The sequence below is a fragment of the Fistularia commersonii genome, chromosome 10 (genome assembly GCF_037954325.1).
Source record: "Fistularia commersonii isolate RoL2024-O1a breed Wild chromosome 10, RoL_Fcom_v1.0, whole genome shotgun sequence".
In the NCBI taxonomy this organism is placed as follows: domain Eukaryota; kingdom Metazoa; phylum Chordata; class Actinopteri; order Syngnathiformes; family Fistulariidae; genus Fistularia; species Fistularia commersonii.
Genome location: NC_141293.1, coordinates 17,501,632 through 17,525,042, shown reverse-complemented (window position 1 = coordinate 17,525,042; position 23,411 = coordinate 17,501,632). Strand labels below are relative to the sequence as shown.

Below are 23,411 nucleotides of genomic sequence, written 5' to 3'. Positions count from 1 at the left end.
ATTGTGTGGTGAATCATGCTGAGATTTTTTCTGTTTGTTGCATGGTTATAGCATGTATTAAATTAAAGAGCATAATCTCTGAAAGTAATTCCTCTATTTTTCCTGCGCAAACCCGACTTGCCACAATATTAAATTGCATTATATGATTAGTATTATTACTACTACAAGTGATATAGACTACTAATGCAGTGTATTCTATTTGCAGTAAAACAAACTATAGGTATGTTATCATTATGTTAGAAAATAGACAAAACAACTTCAAGGCTACTTCAGGACTTTACCACTTTAGTATGATGATGGGGGTGCAGAGAACAGACTGGAAGACTGCGATGTAGAACTGGATCAGCAGCTCCTGAGGCAAGTTGCAACTCTTGAGCTGGCACAGAAAATACATCCTCTGTCGGGCTTTTTAAATCACAGCATCTGTGTTGGATGACCAATTTATTTCCAAGAAGACCAAAGATCCTATACAATGACAGGTTTCTGCAGTAGCCACAGTGGTCTTTAATATGATGATGGGGGCAGCATAGGGGGCCTTCTTCTGAACTCCTGTGTTAAGCAGGTTCAGATCCAGATTCTTCTGACCATACCAGAGGACCAGCTGTACAACCTTAACCTCTATATGCAATGACCACTGTGTTTTCTGCAAACTGAGTATTGCAGATAGATCCTTGTAAGTAGTCATTGGTGTTAAAGAACAGTAGGGAGAGCACACACTTCTTGGGGATGGCCAAGGTGACTGTTTGTTTAAATTATTCCATTTGTGAGATTTCAAAGGGAATATCTTATTCTAATTTGGATTTGACAGGAAGAGCTGTCAAACACATTCTGTTCAACTGTATGGGATTTTGTTGACTAAAGGCCTTGCATCGTTAGCTAGTAGGTTTTTCTTTTTCCTGACTGGAATTAGTCTCTCAAGTGGATGCATAATCATTTTTTTATTCAGATGAAGAACTGCTGGTGCTCTTAACAATGCACCAATGAAAATATAAAAGGCTATGAAAATTCATTTAAAGTCACTTTATTGTTTCAGAGAGATGGCTGATAAACCAGAAACGAGACAGTGATCAGACCAGACGAGAAGGGAGGGGGGAGGAGGGAGAAGGACACACATCAGGACTAACAGGGACAGACAGAATATTTACAGAGATGCCCCACACCAGCGTAAACTGGGGGGTTCAAATACGACACCAGATTCCAGCTTGCGGCAGTGCAGTAGCAGGCCTCTATCTACAAACACTTAGCTCCTGGGGAGCTCTGCTTTAAATCCAGTTTTTCTGCACTCTTAAATACAATCAAAACAAGGAGAACACACATGATCTTATTTCATTCTGACAAATACTGCAAGGAGTCTAGGAGGTTAAAATGAAACAGTAATGCTACACAAACTGCTCAGTAGTCAGTTGAACTTGAGGGAATGGATTTAAAGCATTACTGATATAATAAAATGAAGCAAACCTGAACTAGGAGACAAAAAAAAAAAACAGATAACCTTTGTGTTGTTTAGGGTAGTTGTGTCAGAGTGTGGGGGTAGGGTTTCAACATTTCCGTGTGTAACCTTGTGACAAACTGACAGAACTGTGAGCATGTGGCAGCTGCATGCGTAGCAGATAAACAGGAACAAAATTATGTGAGGTTTACATGTTTAAGGAGGGGAGACAAGAAACTAAACCAATGTGTGAAAATAAAATGGTCTTGCTCTGTGACAAGAACATCCTCCTTTTTGCTCTTCTTTAAACAACTATCTTCTACCTCCTGTGTGGTTTGCTTCAGCTTTTGTCTTCGTTTGTCTACTCGTTCTTCTTCTCCTTTTGTTTGAGCAGCTTGTTGATCTCCCTCTTGGCCATCGAGGCATACTTGGTAATGACACCGTGCTGGTTCAGACCAGGCAGGAGAAGCAAGAAGCTCACTGTGGTAGGGGAGGAAGTACAACAAAATAGTCAAAATTAAAGCTGAGGAGGGTGGATTTGTAACATACTGTAGATAGATGGGCTCCAGGTTTTGAATATAGTTTATTCTGACCTATGCTTGTTGTCCCCAAATGCTTTTTTTTCTTTTTTGCAATTTGTTTCTCAAGCACTTAAGATGAAAATGAGTGACGCAGTTACTGAAATTACACAAATATAGTTATATATAGTGGTGTGGTTTTCCTGAAGCTGGGAAAAGCTATCTGGAGATTATTTATTGAACTCCTGTTCTATTGGGGACACACTAAAATAACAAAAGATTAAATAGATAAAAACTGAAAATTACAAGAGCAATAGTTTGAGACATCGAATTCAATCCTAATCTAGTCCAAAAGGCAGAGATTGACTTGAATAAATCTGATAAAGGTCTGGTGATAAGGAAAACAGTGTGTGCACTGTTTTTTGTGCTCTGTAATATCAGTTGCTTGAAAGAGGAGCTTGCAGCTCAAAGAATACTTTGTGTGTTAAGGCTCTGAAGCCGTTTCTGTCACATGCCATTACTTGACACATATTGAGTGGAGAGAATTGATGACTGTTCCTTTGCGGTTGCCTTGCTGAAGCAATGGTGGTAAACACACAGCAGCATTACTTTCATTTGATACATAACCTTGTACACAAAACCTTGAGATGAGATCTGGTCTCAGTACAATTTGAATTTAACATCTTGTCATTAATATAAAATGTAATTGTAATGTGCTATTTGACTGGAAAGTTTCCATTGCTGCAATATTAGGATGCCGAAAGATAATAGGGCCATAGGATCAAAAAAAGGATGCTGTATCTTTAAAGAAAATTTAGTTTTGATAAAATACTGAAAAGTGTGATTTAATCATAACCAAACCAACAGCACTAACCAAAACCTGCTGACCAAGACAAGTATTTCCAGTATGTGTTAAGTCATGTGAGAATTAAGGGGACGTGTTTCACACTGTCAAGATACTAAAACATTAGCCCATCAAGCAAGCAATACACAAATAGTCAAGACTTCAGATGAGTCTTAAGAATTGTAAAAATAAGATTGCATGAATATAGCTAAATTCGGTTGCTCAAATAATTAAGTACTATTCACACAGACCCACTAATACAGGGACATGATGTGGTTTACTGAATACCCATACATCAGTAAAATTTGTTTATTTGAATATAGTGACATTGACAGCTTTTTCACTGGATGGTGGGTCACTTTTTAAATAATTTTGTAATTCTAATAATTTATACTTTATTAATCCCTCATCGGGAACTTCATTCTCTGCATTTAACCCATCATGGATGAACCATGAGCAGTTGGCTGCTGTCCATCAGCGCCAAAGGAGCAGTTAAAATAAATAAACAAACTAATGTGTTGCACACACACACACATGCACGTACACACACACGCGCACACAAGTTTTTTTTTTTTTTAATTAACTCATTTTAAGGACGACAGATCTCAGGGAATTAATCAAAAGTCTACATGAGGGTCCGACAAACAGCAATTTTGCTGAGTTTAGCTGATAGAATGTAATGTAATCAAACAAACAAAGGCCGTTTTACGTAGGCTAAACCACTTTTGACCAAAAGGGCAACATGCGTCTCCTTTCCCTTGGGTCACCACCCATAGGAGGGGTCATGAGGGTCAGGTGCGATGTGAGCAGGTCAGTTGCCAGGCCGGGGGACCTTGGCGGTCCAATGGGCAGCTGTAGAAGCTGGCCTTTGGAACATGGAACGTCACCTCTTTAGCAGTGAAGGAGCCTGAGCTAGTGTGGAAGGTTGAGTGGTTCTGACTAATTATAGTCGGACTCACCTCGACACACGGCTCGGGGCGGGGGCAGTGCTCCTGGATTGGTAGACTAGGGTGGTGATCCCCCTCTTTAAAAAGGGGGATCGAAGGGAGTACTCCAACTACAGGGGGAATCACACTGGGGTACTGGAGTGGAGGATCTGACGGGTTGTTTAACCTCGGGTCCAGGAGGAGCAATGTGGTTTTCATCCTGGCCATGGAACAGTGCACCAGCTCTACACCCTTGGCAGATTCCTTGAGGGCGCATGGGAGTTTGCCCAACCAGTCTACATGTGCATCGTGGACTTGGGGAGGGCATTTGACTGGGTCCTGCAGGGAATCCTGTGGGGGGGGGGGGGTGTTCTGGGAGTATGGAGTACCAAACCCTGTAACACAGGCTGTTAGTTCCTTGTATGCTCGGTGCTAGAGCATGGTGCGCATTGCCGGTTCTAAGTCAGACTCATTTCCGGTGAGGGTTGGACTTCGCCAAGGCTGTCCTTCATCACAGAAGAGTCGGGATGAGGATCAGCACCTCCAAATCTGAGACCGTGGTTCTTAGCCGGAGAAGTTCAAGTACCTCAGGGTCTTGTTCACGAGTAAGGGAAAGATGGAACAGAAGATCAACAGATGGATCAGTGCGGCGTAAACAGTGATGCGGACTTTGCACTGGTCTGTCCTGCTGAAGAAGGAGCTGAGCCAAAAAGTGAAGCACTCAATTTAGCTATTGATTTCATGTTCCTACCCTAACCAATGGTCACAAGCTGTGGGTTGCAGATTCAAGCGGCTAAAATAAGCTTTCTCCTTTAAGGTGGGCTCTCTCTTAAAGATAGGGTGAGGAGCTCGGCCATCCAAAAGTTGCTCAGAGTAGAGTCGCTGGGCCTCCGCATGGAGACGAGTCAGAGGAGGTGCCTTGTGCATCTGGTCAGGATGTTTCCTAGACGCCTCCCTGGTGAGGTGTTCTGGGTATGTCCAGCTGACCCCGGGGAAGACACAGGACACATTGGAGGGACTATGTCTCTACGCTGGCCTGGGAACACCTGGGGATCCCCCAGAAGAGCTGGGCAAAGTGGCCAGAGTGTGGGAAGTTCTGAGCCACTCTGCTTCAGCTGCTGCCCTTGCCACCCGATCCCAGATAATCACTAGACAATGGATGGATGGGTAGACATGATTTGCCAGTTGCCAGATTTGTCTCCCAGAGAGACATGTAACAAAATATCCCATAAAGAACTTTATTTACATGTTTTGAAGTATTTCTAACAGTTGTCTTAAGCAGGGGTCACACTACACAACTTTCAGTCATTATATATTTAAAAAAAGACTTGGGTGTACACACTAAGCGACTGGCTTCGGCTGTTTTAATTTTATGATAGCTGAAAGACTGCCAGTGTGAGTTTGCAGTACAGCTAGTGAGTGGCACACAACCCAACTGGACCCCGTCAGCTCTGGTCAGCTAAAAAATACATTGTAGTTGTTGCACTGAAATGCATGCCTACCATCAATACTTAAGCATTATTCAAAGAATGTGTTTTTCTGTCCTCTGAAACCACAGCTTTGGTCAGCCTACTGCAATAAGATACTCACCGATCAAGTACGTGAGAAATAGGTTGTGCACCTGCTGTCCGATCCAGGCCACTACGAGCAGGCTGCTGATCACTGAGGCAAAATACTGAGGAGCAAATAACATGGTCACACAGTGTTTTTCAACCTTTTACAGACACTGCACATTTTTGGATTAAAAAAAGAATAATAAAAACATCCCACTGCATACCACCAAACAAAGATATTAAAAAATTATCCTCTGTAGTATAGGGCTACAATGTTGACCTCTGGTACCATAGATTTTTTGATCAACAGTGGCAGTCACTACTTTGGGACAGCTGTTGGTAGAATGAAGTTGCCTGGTTATCACCTCCAATGTGTGAATGGGTGACATAATTTTAGGGTCAAGTGCTGGGAAACGGCATGGTATGAAAGTGCTCACTAGATAAGTTGAGACAATTTCATATGTAGCTGAAAGACTACTATAGGAGGATGTGTAGAAGTAAGCTGGTACAAGTGCTTCAGAGGAAACTGTAAGATGTGCAATGGATAAACAAGGCCTTCATGGGCAGACTCCACAGAGCACTCCACTCTTGACCCTATGGGACATCAAAAGTTGATTCCAATATGGCAGGAGAAATTTGGGAGACTAGTTTTAGGTGACAGTTCTATGGACTGATGAAATCCTACTCTAACTGAACAAACTGACTGGTGGAACCTCTGGTATAGAAAAGGCTAGGCTTTTGGCCAGAAGAATATCGTCCCCAAGGGCTAAGCATGGAGGTGGGTCATTGATGGTGCATGGTTGTCTTTCTGAGGCAGGAACTGACAATATTGACTGTGTACCTGGTATCATGGATTCCTAGGAATATCTGGCTATGTTAAAGGGGAACATAGTGCCTTCTGTTGACAAAATAAACCTTGTTAATCATTGGGCTATCCAGCATCACAAGGATCCCAAGCACACCTCAAAGTCAACCAAAGCTTGTTTGAGTAAGAGAGATCCTGAAATATCCTGGAGTGGCCTTTTCAGTCACCAGGTAAAATCAGAGTGAAAATCTTTGTAGAGATTTAAAAAGGGCAACTGCAACACAGAACCCACAAAACATCACTGAACCAGGGCCTTTTGCAAGTGCAGAAGAGGCATTGATCAATAAGTGAGAGAAGCTTGTCTACGCTTACATAAAAACGTTTGTTTTGAGGTTATGAAAGCTATGACGCGCCACACAATACTGAAGCAGGGGTGTTGAGACTTTGTCATTATCTTTTATCTTATGTCTTGTGAGGAGGTTAAATATTCTATCGCAACTGTAAATGAAATGGGAATCCATTTGGGAAAAAAATCCCCACTCTCATACGTCATGGTATAGTGGTTTAAAATCAGTTGGTCAACTTGCTACACCCCAGAGCTTCATCTAAAGCTTTAATATCAGAACTGGGCTAAATTGTCAGTTGAGTTGGTGGCCATAATCGGACAATTGTTCAAGGTTGTAGAGAAACCCACTTAGCAGCTGTAACCCAGTTTAAGATTTATTAATGGAGCAGCAAAGCCAAATCAGCAGAGGATATATTTTTATCCAGAGCACAGAGAAATGTACTATTAGAACACAGGAAGGCTTCATTGTATTGAAGTCACTTCGTACTGTTGCATCATTTGTTAAATTACCGACTAGAGACCAAAAAAGTGGGCAATGTGGTGCTGCAGGAAATGACTGATCCAGCCAATAAAGCATTTTAATCCTGATAGTATGGATAATGTTAATTTGGTTGACCAGCAATGTGCTCTACCCATCCTAAGCCAGGGATACAACAATGTTGTGGCTGGATTTCCCCTCGGCACATGCTTTCATTTCATACAGAAAGTACAAATTAAAAGATGATGACACCTATTTTAAGCTATTTACCATTTTAGGCTTCTCCTCTTTGAGTGCACAAAGGCGTTTCCACCAGCCTACAATGCGACGCTGGGTCTTCACCAGGTTGCCACAGATCTCATGAAAACGCTGCTGCTGCTCCGTGGTCCTGCAGGCAAGAAGAAAATGCATGGTAACATTCCTGTCAAGAGGCCAACAACTACTGAATATGTAACATTACTTCATCCCTCTGAAAACATAAATAAACATAGTAAGGTGTCCCTTTTAATACCACAAAGAAACAAAGTTCAAAATACCATAAGTTTGAGCATTCACATGCTCACTATTTACACCTTTGCAGGTTGTTGGTCAGAGCCTTATAGATACAACACACACAAGCCAAACAAGATGCCATAACCACTGATTACCTCTGGTCTCAGAGAAGACAACTTCATTCACAAAAAAAAGACTCACTGAACGTTGCATGTTTAAAATGTAAAAAGAAAAGAAAAAAAAAGGATATGAACCAGTGTACCATCAAAATAGCTCAGTATTACATCCACTAAACAAGTCCACTTTAACATTAAAGAATTTTAAGCAACAGATGTATGGTACACGCAAAGTACTCCATGGGAAAAATTTGAACTAGAGTTACATTATGCAAATTACAGACAGACTTGTAGAAAGCTGCAGGTCATAATTTGCCTCTGCTAGCTTCTACAGAGGTGAGCCACACACTTCAACAGCTGAAAGCTGCTACCTGACCCATCTTCTCAACCAGAGAGCTGAGTCTGCTGCTAATGTCAGAGCTTCATTAAGCAGATGGTTTCAGGTGACATTTCAGTCCAACCCTAAACCATTTTTAGAGCTGCAAAAAAGGCTTGACTGAGTCTGCATCACAGGAGAATGTATCTTCATTAAACATTTTGCAAATAGGTTTATGTTTATTTTAGGTTTGAAATTCATTTTCCAGTCAAATAGGTACTCATTCTGTCATGACATTAAATGTTCACAATTGAAGCACTTTTTCAGAACTTTTATAGTAAACCGAATTTAAGGTTGTAAATTCATCAAAATAATATTCAAATCACTAGAATTGTTTCATTTCATTAGTATGGATTTGAGAAATGTTCTCCTGTAAATGCTTCAATACTACACAAACACCTTACACACCAAAAAACAAAGCTGAAATGTTAACTTTCTGACATGTGTGAGGTAATGGTCAGGTAGAAGTTCTCACCACTTGTTAGAGCCAAAGACTCTGGGTGCGAGTGTAGGCACCAGGTAGTCAGCGAGGCAGAGCAGCATGACAGTGCAGGAGAGTCCTGTCAGCACCGATGGGTCCAAGTAGTAAATCAGCCTGTGGAAAAGTTAAATTCAATATTTTTACCCACATAAGAAATCATACATGAATGATAAAGAAATTTACCAAATGGTAAAGGGGTAATATTGAAAAATATATATTCAGACTGCATTAGCAAATGCACATACATTGACAGTCACTCAAGAGATGAGAATGATGTAAAAATTACAAACGATGTTAGGGAATGCAGTTTTAACAAAATGACAACTAATTACAGAAGTTTCTGCTTATCTTTCATTACTGAAAGATTGAAAAGCAAAATGTTTAATCCCAAATACCTTAATCTGCAGTCTTCTTTTCTAAGACCATTTAGAACTTTTTTATTTATAAGTAGGTGTTAAAGAGTGGTATAACTTTCCTCCACATCAATAGCATAACGAACAGATTTAGCGTGAGCCTTCATTAACTTAAGCAAATCCATCCATTATAATTATGAATTGATTGAAAACAAGGCCTTGTTTCAAGACACAAGAGTGTGTATAAGAGTCAACCGCTTTCGGCCAAAACTGGACAATCCTACCCATTTCCATATGACATTTCCTGAACATCAAACAGGGAAGTTTGGCAAATTATTACCATTAACTTAGTAATTCTAAAATTACAACTTAAAGCTATTCATGCTCTCTTCCCCTGAAGCGTCTTCTTTGGCTTCCATGAACACTGTTAAGTACCATCGACAACTCATCTTATTCACATGAGAGGCAGATGGTACACCACAGAGTTCAAGCTTCAGGGTGATTTAAAACGTTACATCTCATTGGAAAATGATAGAGTTGAAACTCCACACTGAGGTTATATTTCTTCTCTATGTAAACAGCTGTAACTACTGGGGCGATGAGGTGGGAGTTATGACAAAACATCCACAGGACTAAAATTAATAAATTCAATTATTAAATGAACAAAGAATGGTGAACTTGATCACAAGACGGTAAGCTAAAGGCCCAGTGTTCTGACTCACTGTTATGTAAATACATAGTATATATAATAGTCCTCTTCAGACTTATCTTATACAATTTATATACACACATGACTATGCCTGCACATTCACAGCCTATTATTAGGACACTGAGAAAACACAAAAAACCCAGGATGGGCTAACAGCAGAGTACCTAATATTAGGATTGCCTTACTCTTTAGGTCTCTGAACATTTAAAACACTTAATTCTGAAGATTTATTCATAAATCTCCCTTGTTATTATTTGAACAAAATGTGCATACAATGAGATAAGAAGAAGCTTAAATTGAAAGATCATCTTCCTGATCACAGTGCTATGCAAAGAGTATTTAGTTCTTTACAGGAAGAATACAATTCTTTACATTTACACAAACATTACTTGAAACAATACTCTATATTTCAGGAGAAAAAAAATACTGTAACTAAATGCCTGCATTGTCACAAGGTGTGAATAGAGTTAATTATAGGGAAACTACAGTTTCACACAGTTTTCTTCCAAAGAATGTAACCGATGTCCTGCACAAAATTTAACAGCTATTGCTAGTTTTCAGATCTTATCCCAAAGATTGACAGGAGTCTGTCAAAGTTCTACTGTTGGGGCAAATTTACCCCTACGGCATTGCTCATTTATGAAATTCGGAATGCAACATCAAATCGATGGCAAGGCTGTATAATGCTTTTCAAATCAGTTCCTTCCAGCCAGTGAAGCTACTTTGTATTGTTGTCCAGTTAGATGTGATCAGTTGCTGAGAGGGAGGAATGTGTGCAATAAAATAAGACTTACAAGAAGAGCACACTAGTAGTGCCCATCAGGGCCCCAGGGAACCATGGCTTCTCCCAACGCAGGACACGATCCCCAGCCAGGATCACTTCGCCCCAGCCCTGCAGCTGCTCCTCCAGCTGGGCAGTTTCCTGAGCCTGAACATAGACCGCCCCGCACACACATGTTAATAAACTTGCTGATTAATCTCAATTTTCCACTTTGTTTGCAGTCTCTGAAGCCAATCTGAGCTGTAGCAGCCTCACATATAAAAAGACAAAATCCTACAAGAATGTCTTCTCTTATATCAAAGACCCAAGGTCATCTTGGGGCATTATTCCATTATAATATTCTATTTCATACCCTCATCATGCAATGACCTGACACACACTTGAGCACCCCACACTTTTCCCCCTGGTGGCCATTTTGACATCAATGCATAGTGAACATGTGTTTATTTGATAATTAAAGAAAAACCTGTACCACTTGGAGGGTCAGGGTGCTGGTGCAGTGCATGCAGAGTCATGGAAAGCTGGACAACTCAAAAGGAAAAGGGGCCATATTTAAGTTCATTAAAAACACACCTGTGTACAAGAAGTTCCATGACACAGCAAAATGACATATTGTGTTTGTACAAATAGAAATAAGTTGAATTTCAACTTGACCCAAACTATGATGAGCAATGTCATAATTATTCCCCTTTGTGGAATACTTTTGTACCAGAATCTAAAGGAAAAAAAAACATGTTTTATAATTTGAGATGAAATGCCTATTATACAGCTACTGTTTACGTTGTGATAAAGGGCATTCGGGACTGTAGGATTAAACATATTACCAAAACCAACGTGTTGTTAACCATCACTTCAATAATTACACAATCATCAACCTTTCTTTGCAAAAGCGGAATGTTGGCGCTTTACCTTGAAAACTGAAAGGGAGCAATTTTCACACGAATCTGCATTTTTTTCGTTACTCGCAATATCAAAATCATACCGATGCTTGAGAGTTGAGGGATTGGGCGTGTAGCTTTCATAATAGGAAGCTAGTTTTTTTTAACGTGTTCTAGTTTAACCACACAACCAAAGTTAGTTTCCTCAGAGACAGAAAATTTAATCTTCCAGTTATTTTATTCACATTGCCAAGTGGAGCTGAAACCTTTTGATCATGTTACATGTCGAACGAATTTGAGCGGCTAACGTTAGCTAAGCTGCGTTCACGGTTACAACCCTCGGGTGATTTTTTTTTCTATATGCGTTTTCATGGAAGCTACTTTGCCAACAGCATGACGGTGCAAAGTTTATGCTAACTGCTACGTTCGAAACAGAAGAAGCCAATTTGAGCTGAGAACCATTCGAATACGAACAACAATTTAAGCTAACACGCCCACCACAACGGCCAGACCTTTTAAATTATACCGTAAAAAGACGAAATGCTCACCAGCATATTTGCACTTTTATTGTCACCTTCAGCCATCTTCACTATACTACCGTCGGTCACTTTTCAAGGTTGAAAAAGGCTCTACTTTCTTAAAGAAACTAGCCCAGCTGAGATCACGCCTCTCGGCAGAAAACCTAGGCGTCACTAACGGTCCGATGGAGGCTGGCAGGTTGTTTTTATCTCAGACATTGCGTCAAACTGAGCCGTGGCAATATGGGATATGAAGTTTATATTGCGATCATTGCGTCATCTGGAATTTTTGAACCTCATAATAATAATCAAAATAATAATAATAATAATGAAGTGATCGTATAGTATTTCATACGTTTTGAAGAGAAATCCCTCATCTATCAAATGTAGCATGGAAGTACATGAAATTCAGTTGAGATGCGAAAAGCAAATAAAAACCCACAGGAACGATTAAAAGGATATTTTCTTGATAATTGAAAACCTGCTGTGTGATATGATTGCGTACCTTAAACTGCAGAACAGATCAGTGATGGGCTGTTACATTTTAACTCTCCAGGTAGTGTTTGGAAATACGTAAATAAAAGTGGAGTTAAACTAAACTCTAATAGATATATGAATGATTCAGCATTTGTCGGGAATGATTGCTTGAATTTACTTTACCCCTTTCCGTTGTAATTTATGCAATGACATAAATAACTTAAATCAAATCTTTTCATTTGTAAGGCTTTTCCTAAAAGTAGCTTTTTTCCCATCGCCACTAAAACACATCGCTTTTCACAGTTTCGTCTCGCGCTTATGACGTCAGCCGGGTGTCATCTCGTTCCTCCTCCGTTTGAGACAAGACCAACGTTGAGCTTGGCCGAACAAACAAGCTGATTTTTTTTCTCGAGGTTTCAAAAGAAGGAGTAATTTTAAACTGTGGGTCTGATTTCCAATAATATATCCCCCACCGACGATCTTTCGCTGTGCTGTTTTCTTTCCGTTGCCGGAGAAAACACTGGTAGGTAACACTATCACTAGCTTGCTGGCTAACAAATACATGATTGTTCGTTACGCTTGTGGTTGGGCCCTTAGAAGAATATCAAGTCGACGGTTTTTAAAACGAAAATAAACGCTGAATCGAAGAGATTTAGTCTTAATAGCCTCTTATATGAAATTCTAGATGTCAATTTGTTATCTCTTCTCTGCTGAAGAAATCATGAATGTCTTAACTTACTAACTGAATTCGCAACAGGCCTGCTCTGTCGCACGTGCGAATGCGCAACAGATTTGTAAATAATTATGAAAATGAATCCAAAAAAATCCAAAAAATGTTGCAACATTAATATATCTCGAAAGGGACAGTAACGTCGTAATATTTGTCGCCCATTTTACGTTTCGCGCATCCATTTATGTTGGGGTCACTCCGTTATACAAACCTCGACACAGGCCGATCTGTTGATTGATATTGGTGTATCTGAAAAATGAATGTTAGTTTCACGTCTGACTTTTATGCTATATTTTTTTGTCCTTGGTTATTAACACGGTTCAGAATCTGCGTTGCTACAAACTGTTTTGAAAGACGAGGGTGTACTCTAAATTAAAGGTTAGCTTTTTGGGTGTCAGAATATCCTGCTTATAATAGGACTGACATAAGAATTCGTAGTTGAACTTAAAACCAGAATATCAACATCATGTTATTCATATCCCGAAAGTTTCTAGTGTTGAGCACTATCCAGTGCTGCCTTTGTCACTGCAGAGAATTATGGTGACTTGTTTATGTTTTTTGGCTCGTGTGGCATTTGCTTGTAAGATTTTTGATTCAAAATTACTCCTGGACAGATAGGGTCATAAGCTTAAAAGTAAGAGCGGTTTCTGAAATTGCCTGTCTTTTCTCTTTGGATACACAATGTTGTCTGATAAATTATGTTCCTATGGTCTTCAATACTTAAAATGATAATGATGATAAAAATAATGATAATAATAATAATAAATGGGAAGAAAGAGCTTTGTTAATCCTGGAGATAAACTCTTTTGGGTATAATGTTTACAGCTCAGCAAGTTGTTCCCTGTTTTCATTTCAGAGCCATGTACAATGGGATTGGCCTGACGACTCCTCGGGGCAGTGGCACCAATGGCTATGTGCAGCGTAATCTATCCAGCCTGCGGGTCAAGCGGCCGCGGGATGAGCGTGGTGGCGAGCGAGATGAGAAGGACCGGGAAAGGCTTGATAGTCAGCTCAATCGCCAGCCCAACGCTGAGATCTTGGAGCATCAACGAAAGAGACAGCTGGAGGTCAAATGTGCTGAGTTGCAGGACATGATGGAGGAGCAAGGGTTAGTAACAGTGTAAAACGAAAATCTGGCATATTTTGACACTTAATGGTATTGTTCTGATTTGGACTGATTTTTTTGAAAAGAGATAGTCTGTGCTCAATTGATCCTCTATTATTTGTTGACAATGCATGTCTAGTGATGTTATGCAATGTTTTTATAAACGTGCCTGAGACCATGAGCACTACATTTGTTTTCAAAAATGCCAAAATAGTCATAATCATTTTTTTCACAGCCTTTACGAGATAATTTGCGGCGGCGTGTTGCAGTAGGTAGAGTAATCGTCTTAGGAATCGAACATTCCTGGTTCGATTCCCGGCTTCCTGTAGTGTGTCAAAAGTGTTATTTAGCAATACTGAACTGAACTGCTCACCTGGCACTTGGCGGCAGGCCCCCTGCTCATGGTTTATCCATGATGGGTTAATTGCAGGGGATGAATTTCCCTGCAGGAATTAATTAAGGATAAATGTTTATCATTATTATTAATTTTCTACTGGTTTGTGTTGTGTATATGTTAATGTTGACAGACATTGCCTCTGATGGACAGAACAGGTCGTTGCACCACAGTGATCAACTGATGAACTGTAATGTAATGTAATGTAATGGTGCTTAATTTTAAAATGCTGCATAGGAAGCTGGAAACCGCTTCATCACTTGATGCTTACTTGATGCTAACAGCATTTTCCTACTCAATGTTCAGGTATTCTGCGCAGGAGATTGAGGAGAAGGTGAACAGCTTCCGCATGATGCTTCAGGAGAAGCAGGAGCCAGCGTCCTCTGCTACTGAAAGGCCAGCGTGAGTATAGGGAGAACACAGGAATGCAGTTTCCTACTGTATGTGTGAATTTTTTCACAATTACAGTAACCCCATTTTTCAGATTTTAGTGTGGACTCAGCAAACCCATATTAATCCAAGGTACAATTGTAATAAGCTTCAGTCCATTTTGATCCCATTTTTATGCAAAACTCATTCAAGGTATAAATAAATGAATGGTGAACAGGTAATGTGCTCAGAGGGAACAGTATTGCTGTTCTGATCATTTTTTAAGCTCCATATATTCCGGGCACGTCCATCTGAGAGAAGGCCACGGGAAAGACCCAAGACACGCTGGAGAGACTAGGTCTCTAGGCTGGCCTAGGAATGCCTTGGGGTCCCCCCAGAGGAGCTGGACCATGTGGTGTGGGAGAGGGGGCTCTGGGCCTCACTGCTCCGACTGCGGCCCCACAACCTGACTCCAGATGGATGGATGGATTAGCAAACTATCAGAGCATGACAGTTTTGTTGGCAGAGCATCAGTGCTGTTGACTGATTAGTTTTCCGCAGCCTGTTTATAACTCAGACACCTTTTTTTAATTTCCTGCAGTGTGACTGAAACTCATGCACTGGCTGCGGCCAACCAACAGAAGAATGACCGTCTTCGCGCTGCTTTTGGAATTGCAAGTGACTACGTAGATGGGTCATCATTCCACGCTGACCGCAAGGAGAAGGAGAAGGAGAAGAGGGAACAGGAGCGGCTGGAGAGAGAAAGGCAGCAGCAGAAATACATGTGAGTCGAATCTGCATCCACTCCCAATGAAAAATGCCGATTGTAGTTGAGGACTTGAAGTTAGCCCACACATTGTGTGTTTGTGTTTAGTAATAGTGGTATAAAGTATCTTCAAACATCCATTTTCCTGTTTTGTTAAAGTGGTATCACAAACCCACAATTAAAGAACTCCAAAGAGCCTCACCGTCACCTCTGGTTTGTTGCCCATCAGGTTGGTAGAAGACTCAGATGATCAAGATTCGCCACCAAAAAAACGAAGTCGTAAGAAGAAGAAGAAGAACAAGAAGAGAGACAGGTGGGGGGGAGGGATGGTTAATGATAGTGGAAGAAGCATGATGTAGATCTTGTATAACAGTTTTTTTTTTTTTTTTTTTTTGGCCTGCAGCTCAGAGAGTCCTTCGCCATCTCCTCGCAGAGAGAAGAAAAAGTCCCGAAAGAAGAAGAAGAAGCGGTAAGTGAAATCCAACCTACAAGTACTGTGACGTGTGGCATTTGGCTGTTTGTTAAATGGGAAATTACTTTCCTTGCAGCGAAGTGTCAGAGGATGAAGATGACAGGTAACTATTCCTTTGTCCCATGCATTTCACTTTCTGACAGTTGTTCTTATCCTGTAATAGGCCTATTAATTTGTAAAGCAATTTTTCCTTTACTTGCAATTGATTTTATCATTTGAACCAATTGAAATTCTTTAAATATCCTTGGTGCCAAAGTTCCTCTGATGAGAAGCGCAAGGTGTCTAAGAAGAGAAGGAAGAATGAAAACCGAAGTCCTCCGAATTCTAAAGATGTCCGACACAGGAGCATTTCATCCACCTCTGTTCGAAGGTAGGACAAAAACAGTGTGCGCGTGTGCATGCCTGAGCATATGCATATACTTATTTAATTATGCAACTCTCCCAGCATTTCATCAAACTGCACCGACACGGTCAGTATGCTTTTCCAAAAGGCTAAGGCTCACTGTGTGATTCCCTCCCGAAAGTGTCTCTCCAGTATCACCGAGGGCATCCCAGCGAGACCAGATATCTCACAAACCCGATGATGGAAGGAAGGGGAGATCACCAGAGCGGAGGAGGCATGGCTATGAGGAGCAAAGCCCACATCGTCAAGGAGGTGAAGGGGTAAGGACATGCGACCACATGTGTTTGTTCTCTATGTCACTGTATTGCCAGCTACTTGTTAAGTGATGGTTTGCAGTTTTCAGGTCCATTTTTGGGTCGTTGTTGAAGAAATTAATTTCTCATTCACTTCTCAATTTCATTCAGAAGAGGTCCAAGATTGAGAGGGAAAAGGACCGGATCCCTGTGAAGGAGAGGGCCGCCACCAGGAAGCGGCACGATTCCTCGTCTCCATCCCCGCCACCGAAGATGGAGAAAAGTCGGCGTTCAAGGAGCAGGGGGAAAGGGAGGCGATCCAAAAGCAAACAAAGGGAGAGCGAGAGAGGAAGAAACTCACAAAGCAGAGAGAAAGAGAAAGACAAGGGGAGGCGTTCAAGGAGCAAAGAGAAACCAAGAACAAGGGAGTTGGTGAGAGGGAGGGAATCAAGGAGTCAAGAGATTGAGAAAGAACGAGGTAGACGCTCTCGTAGCCGCGAAACCGAGCGTCCGGTGAGTTCAAGGAGCAGAGACCCAGAAAAAGGGAGGCGCTCAAGGAGCAAAGACTTGGGAAAAGGAAGGCGCTCCAGGAGTAAAGACATAGCAAAAAGGAGGCGTTCAAGGAGCAGAGATGTGGAAAAAGGGAGGTGTTCACTTAGCAGAGATGTGGAGAAGGGGAGGCGCTCCAGGAGTAGAGAGGTGGAGAGGGGGAGGCGTTCAAGGAGTAGAGAGGTGGAGAGGGGGAGGCGATCAAGGAGTAGAGAGATGGATAGGGGGAGGCGTTCAAGGAGCAGGGAGATTGAGAGGAGGAGGCCCTCAAGAAGCAGGGACACTGAAAAGGGGAGACGCTCAAGGAGCCGGGACTTGGAGAGGGGGAGGCGCTCAAGGAGCAAGGACGTGGAGAGGGGGAGGCATTCAAGGGGAGCAGAAAAAGACAAAGGAAAAGAGATCATCCCTAAGAGAATCAGACATGATTCCTCCTCCTCTCCTTCTTCACCCAGACAGGAGACTAGGAGCAGAGGTGCTGAGTGTGAGAAAGACAGGAACAAACGAGACACGAAGACAAGGCAAACCTCATCCCCCTCTCCTCACCCTGAAAGAGTCAGGGGAAGAGAGAGGAGTGAGGATGGTAAGCATCGAATGGAGCCCGACGTACAGAAGACTGAAGACAAACCGAGGGAGGCCGGGAGGAGACCGGAGAGGGAGGCTTTTCAGCAGGACAACGACAGAAGAAGGGTTCGGGCCCCATGCCGTGACTCCCAGTCCCCTGTCTCCCCTATTCCGGCCATCAACGGGTGCCAAAGAGAGAGGGAGGAGGAGAAGAACGCGAAACAAAGGGAGGTAAGCAAACACAGGAATGATGGCGACGAAGACATTCGGAAGAGGAAGGAGACACTGTCGCTCCCCAGAGATGCTCGGCAAGACTCATCGAGACCTTCGGAGCGAAGCCAGAGAGACCGAGGCGAGACAGCGCAGGAGGATACGGCGACAGTAATGAGCCCAGCGAGGAAGGAGAAAAACAAGGAAAGGAGCAGCAGCAGCAGCAGCAGCAGCAGTAGCAGCAGCAGCAGCAGTGATAGTGAGAATGACTCCTCCTCCTCTTCTTCGTCTTCTTCGTCTTCTTCCTCCTCATCGTCCTCCTCTGACAATGAGGCGAAACCCAAGAAAGCAGGAGGGAAGGAAAAGAGGAGCCCGGTAAGAAACGAGCTGCCGGCAGTTGTCGCTTCGGCCCAGAGGCACGTCTCCAACGGGAGAAACGAAAGCCCAGCATCAGCTCCAGAGGTTGACGTGCCCCGGAGGCCTCAGGTGAGCGAAGGAGGAAGCAGACACACACCATCTGAAAGGGAAAAAGCCCGCGGTCAAGCACCCATTGACAATTATCAGCCACGATCTAAAGGCCAAGAGCGCTACAGCCCCACGCAAATGGAGAGCCCGAGCCCCCCTCGGTCCCCTAGTAGCAGGGCAGGTGCCAGTAGAAGTGAAGACAGAGGTGAGAAGGTCAGGATGGAGGCTAATGTCCGGGAGCAGGAGAGAGGGAGGGACAGGGACGGTACCAGAAGAGGTGCAAAGTCCAGCCCCTCAAACAGGCGGTCCCGTTCCCCACCCAGGAAAACCAGCAGCCCCCCTGCCCGGGGCACCCCACCGAGGCAATATCAGGACCCCCTTCCCAGACCCAGGAGAGCCTCTCCCCCTCCAGGCAGAGCAGACAGGCAGAGGGAGAAGGACTGGGAGAGGGAAAGAGAACGGGACCGGGCCTTCAGAAGAAACCGATCCAGGTCCAGAAGCCCCAGGAGGGGCAGCAGATCTCGGTCTAAAAGTCCAAGGAAGCGGAGCAGATCCAGATGTAGAAGCCCCAGGAGGGCTCCCCTCAGCAGGTAAAAGAATCTGTTTTCCTATTTTAATTTCTTACAGCTTTTGGGGGTGTTTGGGCGGGGGGGGGGGGCAATTTTAGTTTGTGTTTGAAAGAATTTGCAGTTGCTTGGTTATTTGCCGGGCAAAAAATTAGCTGAGCAGACATTCCACCAGGTTTTATGAGAACAGGATTGTAACCATAAAGAGTTTGAAAAATAACCTGCTCTTTAGAACCAGTTGAACTTGTTAACCTTGTGGTTTTACTTGCTGAATGCTTTATAGGCTGTCTGTCTGCAGCCTACAAAGGCTGGGTTCTACCTGAAGCCAGAACATTGACAAACTGTGTGTTTAGTCCAAACCTGCTTCATTATCCTGGAGGTCTTTTGCCGTATTCTCTAGGGTTATTCATTATACAAATAACCATTAGGCATAATTAAGGCCCATAGATTTGGTCGTAATGGACCCCCTGGCTGTCATACCTACGTGGACGATCAAAGTAATGAAAATATGTGTAAGCAGTTTGTCTGGTATGGTGAGATGAGGGAAAAGGTAGCTAATACTCGCAGGTAGCATATACTTAGAAACAGAAACAATTGCTAAAACAAGATAGAACCAGAACCAATTAAAGTTCTAAAATGTATGAATGAATAAATGGAAAAGGAAACCCAGGGTGAAAAGCTCAGGATCGGAGTGTTTTTCTTTTTCTTTTCCATTTGCTTGTTTCCCAGCTAACAACATAACTGGCAATGTCACTGCTTTTTGCCACTGTTATGTCACATCAAAACAACACACCGGGGAATGAACAAAGAGGCAAACTTTACTAAATGCAACAGGAACATAGTCAGCCACACAAGTAGACTTACTTGTATATATTGCTAAATTGATAGAATGATTTTTAATTTAAGTGTCATGTATACAAAGTGTATAGATTGAAAACCCTATTGTTTTCCTTGGTAGATCCCGTCGGTCTCCATCTCCTCAGTGGCGGCGCAGAAGCAGTCGCTCACTCTCCAGAGAGAGAGCGCGGGAGCGGGCGAGAAACAGGCAGAGGGAAGCCGAGGAAGAGCGAGAGCGGGAAAAGGAACGTGGACAAGTGAAAGATGCTCCCCAACCCCATCGGTCTTCTTCCTCCTCATCTACCTCCAGCTCTTCCTCCTCCTCCTCTTCATCATCCTCTCCCCCGCCTTCGCCAGCCAGGGACAGAAAAGACCCAAACGCACCAGCAAGCAGCAGAGGGCTTCGCGATGAAAAGAGAGCTGACCCTGAGCAGAAAAGCCGTCCAGCTCCTCCCAGAGACCCGCCTCATGGTGCATCGTCAGCCAACAGGGGCTCCGGAGCCGATTCAAGACCCAGTGATGTCACATCCAGGAGGTCACCACCTGTGAACCAGTCAGAAATGAAGCCGCCACCGCGTGGCACCAGTAAAAAGCCATCCCCACTGACATCCACTGGAGCATCCGAGCAAGGCACGGCCACTGACGGTGCCGTCAATGGGCAGAAGGCAAACAAAAAGGGCAGCAGTAGCTCAAGTTCTTCGTCATCATCCTCGTCTTCGTCATCCTCCTCTTCATCCTCCTCTTCAGACAGCTCTGACTCCGAGGCGGAGCAAGGAAAAGGGTAAGATAAAAAACATTTTAGGATCGGATGATGAATTGGCTTTTTAGTACCGCCTGGACGATACATGGGTGCATATCTAAGCCATCTACATGCTTGATAGCTTTTTCTATAATGTCATGGGAAAGTCATGTAGAAATGTAGAGGTAATTACACATAAAGCTGAACGTCATTTTTTTGCTTAACAAAAATCATTGGGATTTAAAAATGAACTGAAAATTTGGTGAAATATAGGTATGAAAGTTTTTATTTTTTTTAATGTTAATTCATTTCATGCATTCAGATGCCTGATTGCAATCATCCCGTGATGCATCTCCTGTATGATAGGGAAACACAGAGATCTTTTGCATTTTTTGGCCTGACCAGAGGCTGTTGAAAGGTGTTAGTGAGTGAATGTGTTTGCTCCCCCCAGCTGTAGCTATTTGCCTCCATCTGACCCTAATTTCTGTCTCCACTGTTCTCACACCAACTAACTTCATGTCCTTTTTCACTCCACTAGAATACTCCTCTTTTGTCTTCCTCTAGGCCTCTTACCGGGCAGTTCTACCATCAGCATCCTGCCATATTCATTATCTCGCCTGTGCATTTCCAAACCATCTCATTCTGGCCTTTCTGACGTTATCTCTTGATATTTTTTTCCCTTCCAAATTGACCCCGCTTTATGTTTCATAATGATTCACAAACACAGATAATCACTAAAATATGTTTCCAGCAGGACGGTCAAAGCTCAGGGCTCCGCTTCCTCATCCTGCTCATCTGACAATGAAAAGCAAACAAAGAAAAAGAGGTAAGAGGAACAGTAAATCAGTAAATCGTTTTTCTTAATATAACAAAGTCAAGTACGATAAGACAGATGCAACAATGAAACTAATAGCTTATTAATTCTGTGTGGTCTGACTTTGTATAATAATAATAAAAATATATTGATGTTATGGAATCAAATGCTTTTTTCATGCCAATCACATTTTGCCCTAACTCAGGGAAATATTGCTTATTGTCCAGTAAAAGCCCTGTTTGGGTTTTGGCCAGTTTCATTTACAGTCTTAAAATTAAGAAAATCATCTAGCACAATAGCCAGACATAGTAACATATTTCAACATATTTCAAAATGAAGTATTCATACACCGACACAATTTTTTTGGTGTTCTGTGTCCGTACACTTTGACAGCATTGAAGATGTCAGTGCCCTCAAAAGTAGTGGCAAACAGGTTCAGTGCACCCGGTTGGGGGACAGACGGACATCACTCGGCTGTAAAAGGAACAAACCTGTCCGAGAAATGGCAAATCTTTTAAGGATGGCTCAAGAAACAATGTGGCACATTCTTACCCAGCAGGAATGCAGTAGAAGCTCAGTCACAGTAAACTTTCATACTTTATACAAAATCCCACCAGTAACATCAAACTGAGTTGAGGGATTTGGAGATGATAGGATGCTGATATTCTTTTTATGGGAGCACATGTTCCTTGGTTTGTCATAATGAACGCAGGATAACGGCAGTTTCTCTTTTCCGTGAAGTCCTCCTAGGCCTCAGAGGGTCCCTGCTGACTCACTCCGAGACTCACGCTCTCTGAGCTACTCTCCTCCTCGATTCATCAGAGCAGCGCCGTCCTCACCTGGTCGCAGGTCTGTAACTTAAGGACAGCCACCGCGTCAGATTTTTCATCATTTATTTTCATTTCTTACACAGTCGCCATCTTATACGTCAGACACTGTTCAATTTGCCTGACGTGTGTATGTCATAAACACATTTTAAAGGTGTTAAATATTTGAAAAAGCCTAAACTTTGAGCAAAATAGTATCGTTATATACAGTATATTTATTTTGGGCTCTTTATTTTAGCCCACTGTACCTCTCCTAAAATGCTATTTTGTGCCTCACACTTAAAAAAACATTGATTGTCAATAAAATCACACGCCCAAACTTAGTGTGGAGTCATTTTTTTAGATGCTTGGCACAGGTTACATTTTGAAATCTGTCAATGATGGAGGAAAACCCCATAGATAATTGCTTTTTACTCTTTTCTTTGTCTTATAGAGAACAGAGAACCTGTAATCATGAAACAGAGCACAGTTTATTCAGTTAATTTAGCCATTAATTCACACCGTGCCTTGTTTTTACCTTAGCAGGAGCGGCAGCAGCCAGTCCCCGAGCCGCCAGTCCGGCAACAGACGAAGAAAGTGAGTCACCTGCCCGTCAGGCTGTCAGAGTTCATCTGCAGCGGGTCCAAGGTAGCCTCACAGCCAGCGGTCTCCCGCTTCATATCTGAATGCTGGGGAGGGGACTCGTTCAGGGTTGGAGTCGCCATATGGAATCCAGTGAAAAGAAGCATCGACAACCAAAGGCTGGCTTGTACATTTCTTTATATGAGCTAAATAGAAAAAAAAAAAAAATCACAGTTAAGAAACTAACAACATCCCTCTGTACTTGTACTGTTTGTCTCATTCAATCTGTAGATATTAGCTGTCTGTACTTTGGTTTATTTCATGCAGCAGATCTGCCTTTTTCATCTGTCAGCAGAAACTGTAATGTGGTAATTTTTTTTGTTGAGTCTGGTTAAGAATAATAAAGTGAATTGTACATTTTATTTGTGTGTAATTTGTTGACACTTTGAAGTGTCTAGACCATCTTTCCTATTGTTTTCATGGCATATACTAACTGCACCCTGTGGATGAGGATTTCGGTAAATTTGCATTGTGAAGTTGGTAAATTGGAAGCAGTTTCCATCAACAGACCCTCAGACAAGGGAATTTCTCCTCTGCGGATCAATAAAGTTTATCTTATTTTAAATCTCAGAAGGGTGTGGTCGAGTTGGCGTTGCTGACTTTTTTGACCTAGGTGTGTACTGGTCTGCATTAAATAAGGGCAAACAATATTTAACCAGAGCTGCATTAG

General features: G+C 42.4%; 2 protein-coding genes across 10 annotated transcripts; one reads left to right on the top strand and one right to left on the bottom strand.

Annotated features, from left to right (window-relative positions):
- Positions 1–1,005: 1,005 nt before the first annotated feature.
- Positions 1,006–11,838, bottom strand: arl6ip1 (ARL6 interacting reticulophagy regulator 1). Its single transcript, XM_086154121.1, has 6 exons — positions 11,634–11,838; positions 10,221–10,354; positions 8,359–8,478; positions 7,170–7,287; positions 5,308–5,392; positions 1,006–1,909 (listed from the first exon to the last, which is right to left on the bottom strand). The coding sequence occupies exons 1-6, from the start codon at positions 11,667–11,669 to the stop codon at positions 1,791–1,793; spliced, it is 612 nt and encodes a 203-aa protein (XP_086010247.1). The 5' UTR covers positions 11,670–11,838; the 3' UTR covers positions 1,006–1,790.
- Positions 11,839–12,424: 586 nt separating this feature from the next.
- Positions 12,425–23,103, top strand: srrm2 (serine/arginine repetitive matrix 2). 9 transcript variants are annotated; one of them, XM_086154116.1, is made up of 14 exons: positions 12,425–12,603; positions 13,667–13,918; positions 14,616–14,711; positions 15,280–15,462; positions 15,674–15,757; positions 15,848–15,913; positions 15,993–16,019; positions 16,173–16,286; positions 16,441–16,579; positions 16,724–18,927; positions 19,862–20,521; positions 21,234–21,305; positions 22,035–22,142; positions 22,646–23,103. In XM_086154116.1, the coding sequence occupies exons 2-14, from the start codon at positions 13,671–13,673 to the stop codon at positions 22,698–22,700; spliced, it is 4,056 nt and encodes a 1,351-aa protein (XP_086010242.1). In that variant the 5' UTR covers positions 12,425–12,603; positions 13,667–13,670; the 3' UTR covers positions 22,701–23,103. The 9 variants fall into 9 exon arrangements, with proteins under 9 accessions (XP_086010242.1, XP_086010241.1, XP_086010240.1 ...); XM_086154115.1 differs by having other exon boundaries at positions 22,643–23,103; XM_086154114.1 differs by having other exon boundaries at positions 21,231–21,305.
- The last annotated feature ends 308 nt before the right edge of the window (positions 23,104–23,411 follow it).

Bases quoted from the DNA above. Each gene is read 5' to 3' on its own strand.
- arl6ip1 (XM_086154121.1), bottom strand. From the start codon at position 11,669: ATGGCTGAAGGTGACAATAAAAGTGCAAATATGCTG. The intron at 5,393-7,169 runs GTAAATAGCTTA...TTTGCTCCTCAG, and splicing joins AAGAGGAGAAGCCTAAAATG to TATTTTGCCTCAGTGATCAG. The intron at 1,910-5,307 runs GTGAGTATCTTA...CCCCTACCACAG, and splicing joins ATTTCTCACGTACTTGATCG to TGAGCTTCTTGCTTCTCCTG.
- srrm2 (XM_086154108.1), top strand. From the start codon at position 13,671: ATGTACAATGGGATTGGCCTGACGACTCCTCGGGGCAGTGGCACCAAT. The intron at 16,020-16,172 runs GTAACTATTCCT...TTGGTGCCAAAG, and splicing joins TCAGAGGATGAAGATGACAG to TTCCTCTGATGAGAAGCGCA. The intron at 16,287-16,440 runs GTAGGACAAAAA...CCCTCCCGAAAG, and splicing joins TCATCCACCTCTGTTCGAAG to TGTCTCTCCAGTATCACCGA.